Below are 21,454 nucleotides of genomic sequence, written 5' to 3' on the forward strand. Positions count from 1 at the left end.
GACATGATGCCATTTTATTGAGCTGCAATGTACAATAATATAAAATAAATTTACAATAATATTAACTAACTATGTGAAGTTATCGATGCTATATAAAACACTAGGAGAGAAACTCTGCAGGTGCAGCAGCATCTATGGTGCAAAGGAAATAGGCAACTTTTCGAGCCAAAACCCTTCTTCAGACCTTAAAAAATCTATCCCCTGCACGGAGAACCCAACCTTTTCTCTGTCGGGTCTCCGTTGTCGTTGGGGCATAGCACCATGGAGCGGCCTCCAGCAGGAACGACCTGGAGCTCCAGTCACGGAGCCTGCGGACCTACTCACCATTCACCATTTATATAAAACACTGTTCCCTACAACACTGATTACACCAAAGATGATAGAGCGGATCAATCTTTGGAACGGATTACACCAAAGATATAAACATAGAAAATAGGTGCAGGAGTAGGCCATTCGGCCCTTCGAGCCTGCACCGCCATTCAATATGATCATGGCTGGTCATCCAACTCAGTATCCTGTTCCTGCCTTCTCTCCATACCACCTGATCCCTTTAGCCACAAGGGCCACATCTAACTCCCTCTTAAATATAGCCAATGAACTGGCCTCAACTACCTTCTGCGGCAGAGAATTCCAGAGATTCACCACTCTCTGTGTGAAAAACGTTTTCCTCATCTCGGTCCTAAAAGATTTCCCCCTTATCCTTAAACTGTGACCCCTTGTTCTGGACTTCCCCAACATCGGGAACAATCTTCCTGATACTAGAGGAGCATTGCCCGCTGCCTCAGGAGCGCCGACCACGGGTACACGCTTGGGGCTCTCCCGCCGGCCGCCTTCATCTGGTATTGGGAATCAGTCCTGGATCAACTCAGGAGTGGAGGAAACATCCTCTTCCCCCAAAGATACTCGAGGAGCCTCTAGTATATTTTCCCTGCGACCTGATGTAAGAGCAGATTGTATAACTGTAGAGTCCGTCCCCGCTACCAAAGATGTCGTGTTTGGCATAAACAAATGGCGGCCGTGACATTCCGTTACGTACTACACGTCAGTCCATTGGATTTCGGAGGAGTGATTAGCAATTCGGAGGAGTAGCAATTATAGACCTGTTAGTTTGACGTCAGTGGTGGGCAAATTAATGGAAAGGATACTTAGAGATAATATATATAAGCATCTGGATAAACAGGGTCTGATTAGGAACAGTCAACATGGATTTGTGCCTGGAAGGTCACGTTTGACTTATCTTCTTGAATTTTTTGAAGAGGTTACTCGGGAAATTGATGAGGGTAAAGCAGTGGATGTTATATATATGGACTTCAGTAAGGCCTTTGACAAGGTTCCTCACGGAAGGTTGGTTAAGAAGGTTCAATGGTTGGGGATTGATGGAGGAGTTCAAGATGGATTCAACAGTGGCTGAATGGGAGATGCCAGAGAGTAATGGTGGATGGTTGTTTGTCAGGTTGGAGGCCAGTGACTAGTGGGGTGCCACAGGGATCTGTGTTGGGTCCACTGTTGTTTGTCATGTACATCAATGATCTGGATGATGGTGTGGTAAATTGGATTAGTAAGTATGCAGATGATACTAAGATAGGTGGGGTTGTGGATAATGAAGTAGATTTTCAAAGTCTACAGAGAGATTTATGCCAGTTGGAAGAGTGGGCTGAAAGATGGCAGATGGAGTTTAATGCTGATAAGTGTGAGGTGCTACATCTTGGCAGGACAAATCAAAATAGGACGTACACGGTAAATGGTAGGGAAGTGAAGAATGCAGGTGAACAGAGGGATCTGGGAATAGCTGTGCACAGTTCCTTGAAAGTGGAATCTCATGTAGATAGGGTGGTAAAGAAAGGTTTTGGTGTGCTGGCCTTTATAAATCAGAGCATTGAGTATAGAAGTTTGGATGTAATGTTAAAATTGTACAAGGCATTGGTGAGGCCAATTTTGGAGTATGGTGTACACTTTTGGTCGCCTAATTATAGGAAGGATGTCAACAAAATAGAGAGAGTACAGAGGAGATTTACTAGAATGTTGACTGGGTTTCAGCAACTAAGTTACAGAGAAAGGTTGAACAAGTTAGGGCTTTATTCTTTGGAGCGCAGAAGGTTAAGGGGGGACTTGATAGAGGTCTTTAAAAGATGAGAGGGATAGACAGAGTTGACGTGGATAAGCTTTTCCCACTGAGAGTAGGGAAGATTCAAACAAGGGGACATGACTTGAGAATTAAGGGACAGAAGTTTAGGGGTATCATGAGGGGGAACTTCTTTACTCAGAGAGTGGTGGCTGTGTGGAATGAGCTTCCAGTGAAGGTGGTGGAGGCAGGTTCGTTTTATCATTTAAAAATAAATTGGATAGTTATATGGACGGGAAAGGTATGGAGGGTTATGGTCTGAACGCAGGTGTATGGGACTAGGGGAGAATACGTGTTTGGCACGGACTAGAAGGGTCGAGATGGCCTGTTTCCGTGCTGTAATTGTTATATGGTTATATGAGTGGTCTATCTTGCTCTGCTCTATAATCTTTGCTGGTAAGGTAGTCAGAAACATAGAAAAGAGGTGCAGGAGTAGGCCATTCAGCCCTTCAAGCCAGCACCACCATTCAATATGATCATGGCTGATCATCCAAAATCAGTACCCCGTTCCTGCCTTTTCCCCATATCCCTTGATTCTTCAGTCTGAAGAAGGGTCTCTACTCGAAATGTCACCCATTCCTTCTCTCGCCTGTCCTTCTGAGTTACTCCAGAATTTTGTGTCTACCTTCGATTTAAACCAGCATCTGCAGTTCGTTCCTACACATCCGTTGATTCCTTTAGCTCTATGAGCTAAATTTAACTCTCTTGAAAACATCCAGTGAATTTGGCCTCCAATGCCTTCTTTGGCAGAGAATTCCACAGATTCACAACTCTCTGGGTGAAAAGGTTTTTCCTCATCTCAGTCCTAAATGGACTACCACTTACTCTTAACCTGTGACCCCTGTTTAACTCACCAACATTGGGAACATTTTTCCTGCATCTTGCCTGTCCAATCACTTAAGAATTTTATATGTTTCTATAAGATTTCCTCTCATCCTTCTAAATTTCAGTGAATATAAGCCCAGTCGACCCATTCTTTCATCATATATCAGTCCCGCCATCCCGGGAATTAACCTGTTGAACTTACGCTGCACTCCCTCAATATCCAGAATGTTCTTCCTCAAATTAGGAAACCAAAACTGCACATAATACTCCAGGTGTGGTCTCACCAGGGCCCTGTACAACTGCAGTAGGACCTTGTTCCTTGCTCAAATCCTCTGGCAATGAAGGCCAACATGCCATTAGCTTTCTTCACTGCCTGCTGTACCTGCATACTTACTTTCAGTATCTGATGAACAAGGTCACCAAGGTCTTTCTGCACATCCCCTTTTCCTAATCTGAAGTATTTTACCACTTTATAAAATATCAACAATGCTGCTTTCTATCACCTTCTAAACTTTATATATATTCTTTATGCCCCACTCTTTAACTTTAGATATTAATCAACTTTTATCCATTCAACTATTTGCCCCAACCCCATATGCCTTAATTTCTGACTAGTTAATGTTATCAAGAGATCTCTTATTGTGTTTTTTCAACAATCATAAAGCTACAAAGCCAGTCATACTTACAAAGCACAAATGTTATTACGCCCCCCCCCCCCCCCATTCAACAATAAATCACTGAAAAATGGCCAGGTTTAAAAAAAAAAGAAATTGTCAATTTAATACTTTGTGAACCAAGCATATTTAAGAAGCAAAAATGGTTGCCTTGCAACAAATAGATGGAACGACTTTTGAATGTCTTGTTTGACAACCATTTCAGAGCATCAAGTCACTTGCAGGCACAATATTACAGTTCTTGCATTTTTCCTACCTTTTGCATTCTGGATAGCATGACCTTCGTGCTTGCTGTTATATTCATTTTGAAATGATAGCTCTAAATTGGGACTTGAATGTCGAATATGGCTTGTCTTCTGGAACTTTTCCATCAGTTCTAGTTGGTGAAGCCTAGTGCCAGAACAAAACATAAAATAACATTTGCTAATCCAAATTTATTTTGTTTACGAACATAGTTGCATGGCTGCATAATTTCATAGAATACATCGACAGAAGAAAGGATAAAATTGATTTAATATCCAAACCATTTTTTCTAAAGCAGCAAATATTCAATAAATAACTGCAGGATTTAACATTAAATAGGGGAATACTATTACTCAGGCAAGATGGAGACTTGCAACAGATAAATTAATTCATCCATTAATTACATCATATCATATAGGAAGCCTTAGGGCGCTTGTGGCCAACATCTTCAGCAGATAGGTTGAAAAATCATGTTCTAGGAAACTCTATTCCCTACTCTCAGTTTTCTTTTTGGCTCCACCGCTTCTGCTCACAAGATTAGGCTTTCCATTCCATGACACGGCGACCCGTGCGTGCGCTGCTGGAGCGCCCGCCTGCTCCGACATTCTCGCTAGCTGGACGTAGAGCCCGTGCCGGGGTCGGAGCGCTACGCACCGGCGCCGCGCCCGGGCCGGACGGAGCCCCCAGCTCTGCGAGGTTGGGAGTCGCCGACCAGGTAGGGGACTAAGAATTAAAGTTTCCCCCTTCACCCCTACACCACCACCACCACATCCAAGATACCTCCTAATCACGCTCTTTAGTAAATGGTGCTTCACTGCATCTCTACCGTGTCCCACAGTTCTGCTCTCACTATCCCTCTCCCCAGATGAATCAAGGGTGGAGATCCCATGGTTCTCACTTTTCATCTCTCCAGCCTACACACCCAGCACATCATTCTTTGCCATTACCGCCACCTTTAACATGATCCCATCGCCAATCATATCTTCCCATCCCCCACCTCTTTCCGCCTATCCCTATACCTCCCCTCTCACATTCAGCCAAGGACCCCAGCAGTGCTTCCAGGTGAGATAAGAGATTCGCATGCACCTCCTTTAATCTCATTTACCGCATATGGTATTCCCGATGTGGCCTCCTTTATATCGGTAAGACCAAGCATCGACTATGGGGCTGCTTCGATGAACATTTGCTGTTGGTTTGCCATTGCCTGCTGAATCACCCAACCTCTAACCTTTTTAACTCCCCTTCGCCATACTGACCTTTCTATTCTGGGCCTCCTCTATTTGCAGAGTGAGGCCACACACAAACTGGAGGAACAGTGCCTCATATTCCACTTGAGCTGCTTACAACCTAACGATATGAACATTAAATTCTCCAATTTTAGGTAACTACCTACAAATACCACTCCTCATTTTCTCTCTACCCACAATGGGAAACATGATTTCCTTCTAAATGTTATAGTCAATGATAATAGATAATACGGAGCTGGATTTTGTGCAGGGAGGCAGGCACTAAATTGTAATGAAATATATAGGTTGAAATCTATTATAAAATCTAAATTAGCCAAGCTTGACATGTCTATCTAGTAAAGAAAACGTCTTTCTTCAGAAAGTTGACTAAAACAAAAGGTAGTGGAGACTGCAGATATACAGCACTATCCGAAAGCTAATGGAAATTTGAAGTTTAGTTTCATATGAAAAAGAATATTGCAAAAGCAAATTCAGTTTCACCAATAAGGTATGTAGGAGAAAGAAATGAACTCATGTTTCACCTGTATGATTGAAGATAAAGATAGTAACTTGGTATAGACAAATAGAATAGCAGAATGCCAGAACTCCCATGCATATCTTTTAAAATGCTCGAACAGTCTGTCTTCCGGCCCTTGTCAAAAAGCAACGATTGTTTTCTATATATCAAAATTATGTTTCAGTTTTCACTTCTATGTGGCTACATAGGTATAAACATGATGATGCCAGGAATAAAGCATTTGAAAATTCAGTAAAAATCCTTGATTATCACCAATAAATCTTGCCATACAATTTTGTATTGATCTACTTTGAAAACATGGACATATTTGGATCACGGGTGCTTTTCATTACCTCTGCTTATTTAGGATTTTTTCAAGTTTCGCATCCTCTGCAGATTGAAGTGCTGGAGTTGATGTGAGAGGACAAACTGAAGCCAAATATTGGACCAGCTGCACGTGTTGGGCAGGTCGAAATGATCGACCTTTCCCTTGACTATATAGCCACTCTGCTTTGAGGCTGAAAGAGAACAAAATAAGTTATGAGGCATTTCTGTACATTTTTTATCACATTATTGTTTTTGAAGCTGCAAGTGATAAACAGTTGACTGAACAAATCATTTTACTTCCTTTAAGTTAAACACAAGAAAAAAAATATTGGTAATAATCCAAGATGCATTTCCATGTATAACAAATAAATAAACTGCATCAAAAGGATACAATTATAGGATTAATTTATGGATATATTCAACAAATTTGTGGGCACATTTCCATTCTCAGATCTATCAGAGATGGACAATAAATGTTAACCTTCTCAATAACATATCAGAAACATAAAAGTTGTAATTCTGAAACATGTAATTCTGGGCAGCTTTTACAGAAATAATATGATTAGGAATCTTTTAACAATTACCCTCACCTGCAATATCCTGTATCTAGTATTTCACCTTTCCGGTACCAATTGCAGTAAAAATAAATGGTTGTGTATGTGTTCCTGTCATACTGTCGTTGCAGAGGTAGCTTTATTCTCACATATATATACAGAAGAAATGTTTGGTTGATGTACCAAGCATCACTCAAAACTTATTTGTGTGATAGATTGCTTTTCGAACCATTCATTCATGCTTTTATCTCTTAATCTCATTATTTACCAGAAGATAAATTACATAAATATACTAAACTTTTTCAATAATGCAACAACTAAATACAAGACTAAAGTATAAAAATACACATAAATGATAACTATGGATACATTCATTTGCCCTTCATTCTTTGATTTGAATCCAATCCAGTCTTTAGTTCTACTTAATACTGTTAAGAATACGCATCAAAATGCATTTGGTTTGACCACCAGGGGGCGCCGAACGATTGGCAGCCCCGCCAACAGTTTGTTTTTTCGTCTTTTTTAAATTTTTTAGTGTGTTTTATAAGTTTGTGTAAATGTTCTCTGGTTTGTTTTATGTGTGGGGGAGGGGGGGAACTCTCTTTTCAGTTTCTTACCATGCCGGAGACGCGATGTTTCTGGGTCGTGTCTCCGGTCACTTTGCGGCCTATCATCGATGGAGCTGGAGGCTTCCTCGGACTAACCTTAGGCCCCACCGTGGGGAGCGGGCTTAATATCGGAGCCGATCCCATGCCTGGGATTGCTCCAACCACGGCCTACGGACTTACCCACAAGAGCTCGCAGTCTCAGGACAGGCTACTCAGGAGCTCCAGCGAAAGCAGAGGCTCAACCAGCCCCAACGCGGGGTTCGATCGCACGGCGCGGGGGAGCTGACATCCTCCCCGATGCAGGAGATGGATCGCTCCGACGTGGAGGGCCCAAAACGGCGCCGGCTACGGGTGAGAAGATCATCCTGTCTTGAGGCCCCCGACCGCGGGAGAGCTGAAGCGGTTGAACTTTTTTTTACCTTCCATCACAGTGAGGAATGTAGAGTCTCTGTGATGGATGTTTATGTTAAAATGCGTTTTGTGTGTTCTGTTGCTTTTTATTTGTATGACTGACTTGGCAAATGAAATTCCTCGTATGTTGCAAAACATACTTGGTTAATAAAGTATTATTGTGATTGAAATTAATTTTTAGTGAGTCAGAACCTGAAGTACCAATCCATTCTCAATTCAGCACCAATTAATTTACACCATATAATTTGCATTGGAGATAAGAAATTTTGTGGGAACACAGTAGCTACGTTTTATGTCGCATGCAACTATGCAGTGCAGATCCAAGAACAATTAATCCGTATTGGTATTGAAAATAGAAAGATCATTCACTCTTCCGTACTAGAATTTTTTGCATGGTTAATATGCAAAGCATATTCTAGTGATCATGACTTTCTATTGACTAGAATATATCTTGTACATTCTATACAAAAACATTTCAAATTTCCATTTACCTTTCTTTCTGTGAGATTACATAGCCATCTAGAATCCGTAGGGTTAAACACCAACTGACAATATATGGTCTGTAGTCAAATCCAGGAAGGGAGGGTGTTGCCATTACACAAGGATTGTTCATGATTGATAGCTGCTCCAATTCGCGAAGGAACCCCAGATAGGAAACCTATCACACAATATCATACGAGATTCAAGGTAAGAAAGATAATAACCGCAATGTAATGAACTGCTTGTAAGAAAATTAAATTGAACTTTGTAATGCAATTATTCAAACTTCTAAAAATTAACTAGGCGTCTGCTGTAAACATTAAAGCTACACATTAATTCCAAATTGTTATAGTAATTATATTAAATGTGGCATACCTCATTCAGATCTCTTATTTCGTTCTCTGCAAGGGATAGAATGTTTAATTCTGGAGGAAGGTGACCGGAAGCAGAACGGAGTGTAGTGATAGTATTTCCATGCAACAGAAGTATCTGTTAAGTAAAATAAATGTCCTTAACATAGCTCATAGAAACATAGAAAATAGGTGCAGGAGGAGGCCATTCGGCCCTTCGAGCCAGCACCGCCATTCATTGTGATCATGGCTGATCGTCCCCAATCAATAACCCGTGCCTGCCTTCTCCCGATATCCCTTGATTCCACCAGCCCCTAGAGCTCTGTCTAACTCTCTCTTAAATCCATCCAGTGATTTGGCCTCCACTGCTCTCTCTGGCAGGGAATTCCATAAATTATTCCAGAGCATCTTGCAAACCAGAGCATCTTGCTCTATTCCAGAACATCTTGCAAACCAGGAAACATTACTTGCCTTTGCTCTAATTTCACTTCACCATTTACAGCCTGAGAAAATAAAGTTGTGAGAATTGTTGTTCAATTTGAATGAAATGATATACAAACCAGTTGATAAGAATGTTCACATCAAGTGTACAGTTTGTTTGTGTGAATTAATCCCAGAAACAAATTCTGGTTTGATGTCTAGCACTCCATCATAAACTAGTAAGAAATGCAATCTTTCAGCTGATCAGCTGATGTATTGGGAGAGGGGAGGGGGAAAGCAATTACATAAAGCCAAGCATGTTGTGCCTGGGAGGAATATTCACACTTCTCCTTGGCCACGGTGCTAAATAATCACTCATGAATTCAGCTGTTGCAGCTACCAGGATTCCAGAATCCAGGAATCTCTGCCGCCATGTAATGAAAATGAATTTAAGTTGGGCACCTCCTTAACAGTAGACGTTCTTGACCAAACCCACCACCCTCCCCACTATCAACCTACAGTGCTCTCCATAATGATTGGGACAAACACCCATCATTTATTTATTTGCCTCTGTACTCCACAATTTGAGATTTGTAATAGAAAAAAATCACATGTGGTTAAAGTGCACAATGTCAGATTTTAATAAACGCCATTTTTATACATTTTAGTTTCACCATGCAGAAATTACAGCAGTGTTTATACATAGTCCCCCCCATTTCAGGGCACCATAATGTTTTGGACACAGCAATGTCATGTAAATGAAAGTAGTCATGTTTAGTATTTTGTTGCATATTCTTTGCATGCAATGACTGCTTGAAGTCTGCGATTCATGGACATCACCAGTTGCTCGCTGTCTTCTCTGGTGATGCTCTGCCAGGCCTGTATTGCAGTCATCTTTAACTTATGCTTGTTATGGGGGCTTGTCCCCTTCAGTTTTCTCTTCAGCATATAAAAAGCATGCTCAATTGGATTCAGATCAGATGAGTGACTTGGCCACTCAAGAATTGACCAGTTTTTAGCTTTGAAAAACTCTTTTGTTGCTTTAGCAGTATGTTTGGAATCACCGTCTCGCTGTAGCATGAACCGATGGCCAATGCGTTTTGAGGCATTTGTTTGAACTTGAGCAGATAGGACGTGTCTATACACTTCAGAATATATTATGCTACTACCATCAGCAGTTGTATTATCAATTGATATAAGTGAGTCAGTATCTTCAGCAGCCATACGTGCCAAGGCCATAACATCCCCACCGCCATGTTTCACAGATGAGGTGGTAGGCTTTGGATCTTGGGCAGTTCCTTCGCTCCTCCATACTTTGCTCTTGCCATCACTCTAATATGTTAATCTTCGTCTCATCTGTCCACAATACCTTTTTTCAGAACTGCGGTTGCTCTTTTAAGTACGTTTTAGCAAACGGTAACCCAGCCATCCTATTTTTGTGGCTAACCAGTGGTTTGTATCTTGCAGTGTAGCCTCTGTATTTCTGTTCATGAAGTCTTCTGCGGACAGTGGTCATTGACAAATCCACACCTGACGCCTGAAGAGTGTTTCTGATCTTTATTATAGAGAGAATCTTCTGTCATCAGCTGTGGAGGTCTTCCTTGGCCTGCCAGTCCCTTTGCGATTAGTAAGCTCACCAGTGCTCTTTTTCTTCTTAATGATATTGCAAACAGTTGATTTTGGTAACCCTAAGGTTTGCTGATGTCTCTAACAGTTTTATTCTTGTTTCTCAGTCTCATAATGGCTTCTTTGACTTTCACTGGCACAACTTTGGTCCTCATGTTAATATGAGCAATATAAATTTCCAAAGATTGGAGGAAAGTCTTCTTCCTCTTCCTCTTCCTCCTCCTCTTCCTCCTCTTCTTCTTCTTCGTTTTTTTGGCGGTTGGCAAACAACGTTTTAGTGCATTACCGCCACCAACTAGTATGGAGTGTGGATCAAATAACATTATAACTTATATACTAATAACCTATATCTTTCCGAACAAATTGGTTACCCTGAGAAAAAGCAATAGGATTTGATAGCACATATGAATTCTTTTGTAAAATATCTATTAAATTAAATTGTACTTTTTCTTTTCTGAATCGTTCACTCATTTGTCTTCTTTCTTCCTCATACCACTCACAATGTATAATGACATGCTCTATTGTCTCTTCTTGCCCACAGTATTCACATCTGCCTGTATTATGCTTGCCTATTATAAAAAGTGTACTGTTCAGACCAGTGTGTCCAAATCTGATTTTTGAAATTACTGTCTCCTCTTTTCTGTTTTTTCCTGCACATCTCATTTCTCCCACTTTCCTCTGGACTCTGTAGAACCACCGTCTTTTCCGCTCTTCCTCCCATTGCTTTTGCCATCTTTCCTTCAGTCTTTGCGTAATAATGTCTTTGATTTCAGTTTTACCTATGTTAATACTTAAATCAATCTTACTTCTTTTTGTTACCTCTTTTGCTACCTTATCTGCCATTTTGTTTCCTCTAATGCCAATGTTTGGTGGTACCCATAAAAATATGACTGTAAGCCCCATCATTTGTATTCTGAATAGTGTTTGTTGTATTTCAATCAAAATGGCTGGTCTACTGTCTGAATGGCTGTGCTTGGAGGAAAGACTAGGTGCTGAGAGCTCTCTTATACCTGCATTAATGAGGCAATTAAACACACCTGAGCAATTACAAACACCTGTGAAGCCATGTGTCCCAAACATTATGCTGCCCTGAAATGGGGGGGGGGGGGGGGGGGTGTATATAAACACAGCTGTAATTTCTACATGGTGAAACCAAAATGTATAAAAATACCCTTTAATAAAATCTGACAATGTGCACTTTAACCACATGTGATTTCTTTTTTTAATTACAAATTTCAAATTGTGGCGTAGAGGCAAATAAATAAATGATGGATCATTGTCCCAAACATTATGGAGGGCACTGCAAAAGCAGGTTGCTCGCCACATTGTGAATCCATCCCAACAAAGACCAGAAATTGATGAGTTCAGGTTGGATATGTGAATTATACAAATTCCATCCTCTTTCATCATGCTGCTCCCCTTTCTGCTCACCAAAACTCAAGGTATAATGTTTTATTCTGACTGTGTCCAAATCAAAACATACAAATCATGCATGGCTTATTTACTGGCCATAGCATATGGACTGACCAGTTATATCAAGAATGATGATCTCTACCTTCAATAGCAATGAAAATAAACAGACCACTGGAAAGATCCAGAATCACACTACAAATCTTGCACAATATATATAGAAAAAAAGTAGGGGGAAATAATATTTAACTAAACTGAACAAATATTTCCTTAGTTCTAATGTAGAACTGTATACATACTTTACCTTTAGAGACAGAAGTTTTGATAGATCACCTATCAGTGCAATGTTGTTGTCTGATAAATCCAAATGTCGAAGAGATAAGCAGCCATTAACGGCTTCCACAGTCTGCAAGAAAAGAACAAATACCAGATAATGGAGATGAATTTTGAATTTTCACCAGATGCTAAGAAAATTGTTGAAGATACGAGGTAGATGTAATTTACATGAACATGAGAAAGGTTTTGAGAGGGTCTTGCACGGTAGGCTGGTCCTGAATATTAAGGCTCAAGTTTCCAAGTCATGGTGGCAAAGTGGATCCAAAATTAGCTTGGTGACTGGAGGTAGAGGATAATGGCAGATGGGTTTTTTTCTGACTGGAAATCTGTAACAAATGTTGCACTACAATGATTGGAGCTAGGACATTTGCTGTTTATGGTCTAATTAATTAAGTTACAGACGACACAAAAAGTTGTTGAGTCGTAGGTAGCAAAGGAGGCCGCAGGTTGTCTAAGGATATAGCAGAACAGTTGGAAAATTGGGGGGAGCGACAATGGAATTTAATCCACATAAATGTGAGATAATGCACTTTTGGAAGTCAAATTCTGTTAGGAGATATAGAATACATCCCATGACTTTCAGCATTTTTTATCTTCAGATGCAGCTTGAGGTACAAGTGCACAGTTTGCTGAAAATGAAGAGTGGTGAAGGTGGCATTTGGTATGCTTACCTTCATACGCCAAGACTGTAAAAACTCAAAAGATTCAAACATCATGTACAAACGGTGTATTTTTTACACATTACAAGTTTGGTACACAAGCGTGTTTGGCACACTCTAAAACAAGTAATTGTTGCTGCTGCAGAACATACCCGTTGACTGACGAAATCAAACTAAGTTCCTGCTGTTGTTGTAAGACACACCCATTGACTGATGACGTTCTTCACCCCCAAATCCCGCCAATCTCAGCCACGTGACTGTCCCAGCTCTACTGCCGAGGGTTCGATCTATGAGTGGCTCAAACACCAGATGGCGCCATATGACCCCCCCCCCCATTGGAACCGGAAGAATGAAAACAAGCAGGCAGACAAACGAGGCGGCCTGATCTTGTACAGCATCACCCTTGCTCGAGGACTCAACCGGCAAAGATGAGGGCGAAAGCAGGAGGGACGGCAGACGCCCCCCAAGGACGAGATTGGGCAACCTGCACTGGCTGACTAATGTTCAGAATTGGCAGGCTGAAGATGAGCCACCCATGTTGAGCATAAAAGTCGAAGTGCCGTGCTGCAGCACCCGGAAAGGACCCGCATTCAGTTGGTGCAGCAGCGACCGGCGAGCAGCACAACACAGGAAAACAGACAGGGAGTCCTTGAGGGCAGATGAAACGTGCGAAAGGAGCGAACCCTTGAAGGAACGCCAAAACAAAACGAGCGACCCACCTTCACCCAGAAGGTGCGCCAGTATGGTCGAGGGCGGCTCCTGATGTGGGTAGCGGGCACCCCGGTCGTGGGTTGGGACTGTGTGGGCCCGCGGGCACAGTCAACGCTCCGGATGTGGGCCATCCCAGGTCGTGGGCCATGGGGTGCAAGGAGACCAAGGCAAAAGACGCAGAATGGACGGGACGCAGTCCCTACTCATCAACCAGCAGGGAGTGTGCCCGGAAGAAATCAACGGCCAGCAGCGACTGGGAGAAGTCCAAGGAAAACGACAGGAATCGAAAATGAAAAGAACAATGCGGGCACCATACGTCCGGATGGGGCTACTGTGGATGGCGGCAGAACAGGGCCCTGCGAACCGGAACGAGTGTCGACCGACGGGGCAAATTGCTGACCGCTGCTCTTGTGTCGACAAGGAAATGCCTCCTGGAATGCTGGTCCCAGACATAGAGGCGATGCTTCTGGCCGGCCGCTATAGCCATTACTGGCGGCCGGCCGAGGCGTTTTCCGGATGCGTGCTGGACGATCAGCATCGACGGGCCTCGGAACCCTGGCAGTAGGAGCACCACGTATATTTGCCGGTGGCACTCGAGACCGGCCATGCTGCCGCGCCCTCGGTGGAGACGTTAACAGTCTTAACTAAGACTAGTACGGGATAAATACAACCAAATTATGACAAGAAGGCCAGTTCTGATACAGACAGAGAGAATGAGTTACCTAAAGTTAGAGAATTTGACACTGTGTTCAGAAGGCTACCATGTGTCTAGATGAAAAATAAGTTGTTCTTCAAACCCACATTGAGCAGGGAAGTAACAGAGCAGGAACTTCAAACGGAAGGTCAAAGTGGGAGACGGATAGTGAATTCTGGAAGCTCAGGCCACTCTCATTGATATGAAATGTTCATGTTTTTCCTTTCACCATGAATGCTGCCTGGCATGCTGAGTATTTCCAGTAATGTTTAAAGTCACAGCTAGTTCAATTATGAACATTTTTAGCATAATGGGATCCCACCATGATTGGAGAACTTAATGGAAAGTAGGGAATCAGATCTTATGATATGGTTTGATGTTGGTTACAATTATCAGGTCAAAGGAATAGAAGCACACTGTTTGCATATTAAATTAGCATTATAGGGGGGGAAATGGTGTCACACAGTTGTTCATTTATTTACCTTAAGCGGAGCTAGTAATTGTATTATCGAATCCAAGAGAAGTTAAAAACTATATTTGTAAAAGTTATGAGAAACAGCTATATCTAGAAACTTGATGCATTGGATTGAGAAAAGTGGGTCAATAGTTAGCGATTGTAGATTTCTTTAACATTACAAGCAGATCAAGAAAGATCATGAAAATTATGGTTAAACAATTACTTCACATTGCTTATATAAATAATTTTCTTATTAATTTGACATGGTTAACAATTATTTAATTGTGAAACTAGAAAAATAAATTCTGAGAATGCAGCTATTTTAATTTTGGGTAGTGGTAACTCAGATTGAAGTAAACAAATGAGAAATACCTTGATGTTGTTCCCAGCTAAATTGAGCCATTCTAGATGGATTAGGTCCTTGAGGCCTTCAATATTCCCGATGCTGTTGTTAGGCAAATTTAAAACTCGCAAATTGACAAGCTTTGCTACACCAATCATGCGGACTAGACGATTGTTGGCTGCAGATAACTGCAAGGAGGATCAAACAAATGCAATTAGTTTATTACTTGTAGATTATTTAAATTTACTATATTATAACAGAAGATTTAGTCAATAATTTTTGACTAAATGAAAGAAGTAAATAATTTAGAACAAAGAAGTGCAGAATTTGGTTTACACAATAGGACACAAAGCGCTGGAGTAACCCAGTGGGTCAAGCTGCATCTCTTGAGAACATGGATGGGTGACATTTCAGGTCGGGATTCTTCTTCTACTGTTTGTAAGGGGAGGGGGAAGAAAGCTGGAAGAGAGATGTGATGATCAGTCTGAAGAAGGGTCCGGACCCGAAACATCATCTATCTATGTTTTCCAAAGATGCTGCTTGACCCGTTGTGTTACTCCAGCACTTTGTGTCGTAAAAGTAATTCATTTGTTTTTTTAATGCTACACCTGCATGGAATTTGAAAATTATCTATCCGATAAATCAATCGCTCAACCCAACAGCTTACCCAGGTGGGGGCACAGTTAAGGGGGATATTTTCATAAATCTGCTAACACCTTAAATGCAAAGCTGCTAGGTATTGAAATCCAATTACTCTTACAATACATTCATAAATAGATGATTTACTTTTATTATCTTATACTGTTAGTACTTAGTTCTGCTATAACATGATAGTTATGTTCCTAACAAATTTCATATTACAGAAAAGCATGTAATGAAAACAATGTCAAAGAGTGGGTTGGGGGCTTGAGAATAAAGATCTTTTAATACTTTAATACACTTATTATCAAGCTAAAAATACCAAATATTGGTTAAATTGTTGTGAACCATATTGATGATAATGTCTTTTTTAAATCTTCCACTACAATCAACTACCATTACACCACTTACTTGCACTAAATTGCTGCATTTCTCCACATTTTCCAATTTAGTTAATTGATTCTTGTCCAAAATCAGGGTGAAAGTATTTGCCGAGCAAAGAGAATCTGTATCAAAATGCTGCAATCCCATCTCTGATACGTCAACCACACCACCTTAAAAATAAATTGCAAACATTGAAATCAGCACCTGATTCTCAGAATTTAACAATACAGTTGACCCTCATTTTAACAGACCCCTTTATAACGGTTTTCGGTTACAGCGGACGGACCAGCCCATGCCACCCCCCGCTTGCAGCTGCAGCTACCGACACCACCCGACTCACATGGTACATCAGCGAGGCCTTCCTCACCCACTGCACGGTCCGGTGACACGTCTGCTGTTGCAACATGTTGTAGCCCCCGAGGACAGTGCTTTCTACAGGCCACTGCCTCTAATAGCACAGGCACGTTTACCTGGTGAGAGAGGATGGAACCCCATGGTGACCGAGCCAGTCCTGTTGATGACGGTGGCCTGAAGAAAGAGCTGACCATGGGCTACAAAGTGAGTCGCAACAACAGCCGCTTCAACCAGACCATGTGGTGGGTGAAGAAGGCATCAGTGCCTTTTTTAAACACAAAATGTTGGAGTAACTCAGCAGACTAAAAAGTATAAAGAAGGGTCCCAACGTCACCTATCCATGTTCTCCAGAGATGCTGCCTGAACGGCTGAGTTACTCCAGCACTTTGTATCTCTTTGTGTATTAACCATCATCTGCAATGCAAATACAATGCAAATATCTCATGCAGTTACAGCAGACAATCAGCAATAAAGTACATCTTGTGACTATACGTGTTGTCAATCAGTGGGAAGGATTTAATTGATTGGTTAATGTAAATACGCTAAATGTATGGTAAATCATAATGATTGGTTAATAGTTTGCCACTCCTTCTATACCATAATTGTCTAATACCTATTATATGTGTTACAGTTGTACCAAAGTCAGTCGTTCTTTCAACCTGCCCCAAAGTTTCTAGCTCTGTGTTGGAAGGTTTAAAGAATTATCCAGCGCTGTCAGAATAAAGAATTGATTTTAGCAGCAATGGTTTGAATCAGGTTTTCTTGAATTGGACTGACAAAAGAACTCAGTTTAACACTGACAAGAGGATTTCAGTCTAGGAGTAGAGTGGTTCTTCTGCAGTTGTATAGGGCTCTGGTAAGACCACATTTGGAGTATTGCGTACAGTTTTGGTCTCCTAATTTGAGGAAGGACATCCTTGTGATTGAGGCAGTGGAGCGCACGTGCACAAGATTGATCCCTGGGATGGCGGGACTGTCATATGAGGAAAGATTGAAAAGATTAGGCTTGTATTCGCTGGAGTTTAGAAGGATGATCTTATCTATCTATATATTACTAAAAGTCTGTTCTTGACCGGTTTTGGCCATCTGTGCTGCGATTTCCGAGAGAACGCCGCCACCTACGGCCGTCATTTTTGGCCACCTCGCTCAGAGCCCCCCTCCGCCGCATGTGTGCCGAGGATTTTTCCGATCGATGAAATATGACAGAGATATTAATGTTTTTACAAGATTCCCCATTCTCTCTGCTGCCCCTGCTGGAGGGAGGGGGAGGGACTATAAAACCAGGAAGTGGTGTGCCTCAATCAGTCTCTGCAAGTGGTGTGCCTCAATCAGAGCTCTGAATGACACTGAACAAATGTCTACACAGCTGTGAGTACCCATAATGTGGTTTGAAAATGAATATATGGTTAGTTGGAAGTAAAAAAGCACTGCCTGCAAATGGTTGTTTGTGTTTGGGTTTGGGTTGAAGTAAAAAGGCACTCTCTCTCTCTCTCCACTCACCACTCTCTCCCCTCACCACTCTCTCCCCATCCCTCTCTCTCTGCCCTCCTCTCTACCCCCCCCCCACCTCACCCCTCTCAGCACACTCTCTCTCCCCCCCCTACCCCCTCTCTCCTCCCCCTCTCCCATCCTCCCCTCCATCCCCTCCCCCCCCCCCTCCCTCAAACCCCCTCCCCTCCACACTCCCTCCCCCTGCTTCCCACCTCTCCCCCTCACCCCCCCCTCAGCACGCCCTCTCTCACCCCTTCACTCTCACCGTCTCTCTCCTCCCCACCTTTACCCCCTCACCCGCCCTCCCTCTTCTCCTCCTCCCCACCGCCCCATCCCCCTTGCCCCCCTCTCTGTGTCTCTGTCTCTCTCTCTTTCTCTGCCGCTTATCTCTCTGCCCTCACTCTCTACCCCTCCCCCCCCCCCCCCCCTTCTCTCTAGATGTGACTGCAAGTTGGGAGCTATGCGTCAGTAGATAGGGTGGTTATGGGGTAAAAGGAGCAAATTAATAATATTAATATATCAAGTTGAGTGCGGGGGGGGATATCAATTAGCGTGAGTGCGGGGGGGGGGGATAGTTAGTGTGTGTGACGCTGCGTGCCACCTCCCCCCCCCACAACCGCACGTTGGGGTAACAGACCCAATGGGTCTGCACTTGGTCTAGTAAAACATATAAAATTATAAAAGGACTGGACAAGCTAGATGCAGCAAAAATGTTCCCAATGTTGGGCGAGTCCAGAACCAGGGGGCACAGTCTTAGAATAAAGGGGAGGCCATGTAAGACTGAGGTGAGAAAAAACTTTTTTTCTCACCTCACAATGGCCATGATCACAATGAATAGCGGTGCTGGCTCGAAGGGTTGAATGGCCTCCTTCTGCACCTATTTTCTATGTTTCTATGTAAATAACAGACCCAGACTGCAGTGGCAGCGGCGACCCGACAACGGAGCTGTGGCGTTCCGGCGGCAGCGACGACCCGACAACGGAGCTGTGGTGTTCCGGCGGCAGCGGCGACCTGACCTCGGCGAATCAGCCACAACATGGACGACAACGTCGGGAGCTCACAGGTCGCCTCGGAGCAGAGGGAGAACAAAGAGGGAAGAGACAAGGACTTTAAGATTTTTGCCTTCCATCACAGTGAGGAGGTGCCTGGTGGATGTTAAATTTGTGTTTATTGTGTGTTTTTGTCATTTTTATTATATGTATGACTGCAAGACAATGAAATTTCGTTCAGACCAAAAGGTCTGAATGACAATAAAGGCTACTTTGACTTTGACTTAGATGCAATCATAAAGAAACCCCATTAATGTCTCTACTTCCTTGGAAGATTGAGGAGATTCTGTGTCAACAAACCTTTTGAACTACTACAGGTACAAAAGAGCATATTGACTGGATGCATCACCGCCTCGTTCAGCAACTCGAACGCGTAGGAATGAAGATCATCATAGGAACTAATCCCCCCACCGATCAACCCGGCTGCCGACTGAAACGCGCCGTGGTAGTCTCGACTCACCCCGCAGGCCTCCTAGGGGACTGTGGTGAAGCCGGGCGGCGAGGCCTGCCTGGGCCGAAGGAGCCACAGCGGCGGTGGTAGGATCCTCAGTGGCGGCGGCAGCAGGTGCCACCGCAGCAGCCTGAGCCTCGACATAGACGGTGGTTGGGCCTCGGCGGCAATGGGAGCCTTGATGGCGGTGGGGCCTCGTGATCGACCCGCGATCAGTGGTTGATGAGCATGAGGGGGGAGGGAAATGCTCTTCACGGCAGTCCCCCTCCCCATGCTAGGACAATGGGACAGCTGTGAAGAACAATGAAGGACCTGGTGTGGGGAAGCCGCCACACTGTGAAGAACAAAATGGAGGTCCCGGCGTGGGGGAACCGTTGTGAGGGACAGTGGGAGAACAAAGGGGGACCCGGTGTGGGGAAGGGGGGGTGGGCACTATAGTTTTAGATTCCTCTGCCCAGAGGTTAAGCCTGCATTCATTTGTTTGTTCGCTCCGGTTAAGGCTGTGCACACAGCAGCCAGCCAACAGTCACTTGTCTTTTTCTTTTTGTTTTCACTTTTAATTTAATTATAATTTCAAGTATTCGTGTACCTTGTGTGTTGTGCCGGTTGGCAGACCAATTTCCCTCCAGGGATGAATAAAGTTCTATTGTATCGTATAAAAGGGATCGCTGCCTAAAATAGGCAGCCAGCATCATCAGAGATCCACACTACCCTGGTCATACTCTCACTTAACTTTGGGAAGAAGGTATAGGAGCCTGAAAACTGTAACATCCAGGTTCAGGAGCAGCTTCTGCCCTACAACCATCAGACTATTAAACACCATAATGTCCAAACTACATTGACTTGTGAGCTATTGCACACTATTAGTGGGTTTTTTTTAAAATATAGATATAGAATGTTATTATTGTTTGATATAGTGTTTACAGAGTACTATGTGTACATATATATTGTGCTGCGGCAAGTAAGAATTGCATTGTTCTGTTTTGGGACATATGACAATAAAACGCTCTTGATCTAACTCAAATACAATATCATGCTGGTGGGAGTGTCTCATTCATGTAGAGCATTCGAATCTAATTTCAGGAACTTGAAATCATGACTCAATCTGACATTATCTATACTATTACTAAAACTCTTATCTTGACCACTTTTTGCTTTATTTTTTTTTTAATTTGCGCAAAAACAATACCCTTTATCGCTAGGATTTTCCGTCACCTTACTCACCGTTCTCCTCTCCTCCAAGCGCACCAAGTTTTATTCCGATCAGTGGACGATTACAAAAGTTATAAAGGTTTAAAAAATCGTGCGATCAGTAGATTGGTCTTCTCGCCTGTCAGTCACCATGAAGGTAACGCCTCTTCCAGCACCCGCTGGAGAATAAAGCCCCGGAGGCGGGGCTGAGTAAACAAGTGCTGATTGAGTCCGCAAGAGTGTAGTCGGGAAAGTCGTTGTGTGGTGTCGGGAAAGTCGCTGTGGTGTCGGGAAAGTCGCTGTGTGGTGCCGCGGCCGGTGGCCGCTGAGTGGAGTCTCTCCTCCCCCCACACTTTCGTCCATCCCCACACACCCCCCTTCCTCCCCACACCCACACTCCAACTTTGTTTTTTTGCCCAATTTATCTTTTCATAGATGTCACCGACCTGCTGAATATACCCACCAATGTCTGTTTTATTTCAAATTACCAACATCGGCAGTTTATTTTATTTTTCAAAATTTGACATGGAGAAAGTGCAGATTTTGAACCTTTTTTTTAAAGGACATGCTGGCTGGATGTTAGCTGGTGGAAAGACACACGGCGTTTGTGGAAATAGAAAAATAGTCAACGTTTCTGTTCACTAATTCCGACGAAGGGTCTCAGATACGAAACATTAACGCCGTTCTTCTTTCTACAGACACCATCCGAGCTGCTGATGTTTCCAGTCTTTTCTATTTTTACTTCTGCAATTTGTTTTTGATTTACATTACACATGTTATAAATGCGAATATTAATAAGGAATGGGGAAACTTGGGAATCGTGCAACGTTGCCTAAAAAGAATTTATCAAAGGAGTCGTAGTTTGTATTATCAAAGGAGTCGTAGTTTGTATTGGTGGCTTT

General features: G+C 42.8%; 1 protein-coding gene across 2 annotated transcripts in view; it reads right to left on the reverse strand.

Moving 5' to 3' along the window:
- The window catches only part of cep97 (centrosomal protein 97), a 39,025-nt gene that overhangs the window by 17,195 nt on the left and 376 nt on the right, over positions 1-21,454 (reverse strand). The window contains exons 1-8 of one of the 2 annotated variants that reach the window (XM_055644969.1): positions 16,705-17,641; positions 16,044-16,186; positions 15,023-15,181; positions 12,098-12,199; positions 8,363-8,476; positions 7,999-8,165; positions 5,961-6,125; positions 3,878-4,011 (exon numbers count right to left, since the gene is read on the reverse strand). In XM_055644969.1, the coding sequence (XP_055500944.1) occupies positions 3,878-4,011; positions 5,961-6,125; positions 7,999-8,165; positions 8,363-8,476; positions 12,098-12,199; positions 15,023-15,181; positions 16,044-16,163 (961 nt within the window). In that variant the 5' untranslated portion in view covers positions 16,164-16,186; positions 16,705-17,641. Of the gene's footprint in view, positions 1-3,877; positions 4,012-5,960; positions 6,126-7,998; positions 8,166-8,362; positions 8,477-12,097; positions 12,200-15,022; positions 15,182-16,043; positions 16,187-16,704; positions 17,642-21,454 lie in introns of those variants that run through there. The other variant, XM_055644968.1, reaches the window with a different exon arrangement.

Source organism: Leucoraja erinacea, chromosome 13 (assembly GCF_028641065.1).
Source record: "Leucoraja erinacea ecotype New England chromosome 13, Leri_hhj_1, whole genome shotgun sequence".
NCBI lineage: Eukaryota > Metazoa > Chordata > Chondrichthyes > Rajiformes > Rajidae > Leucoraja > Leucoraja erinaceus.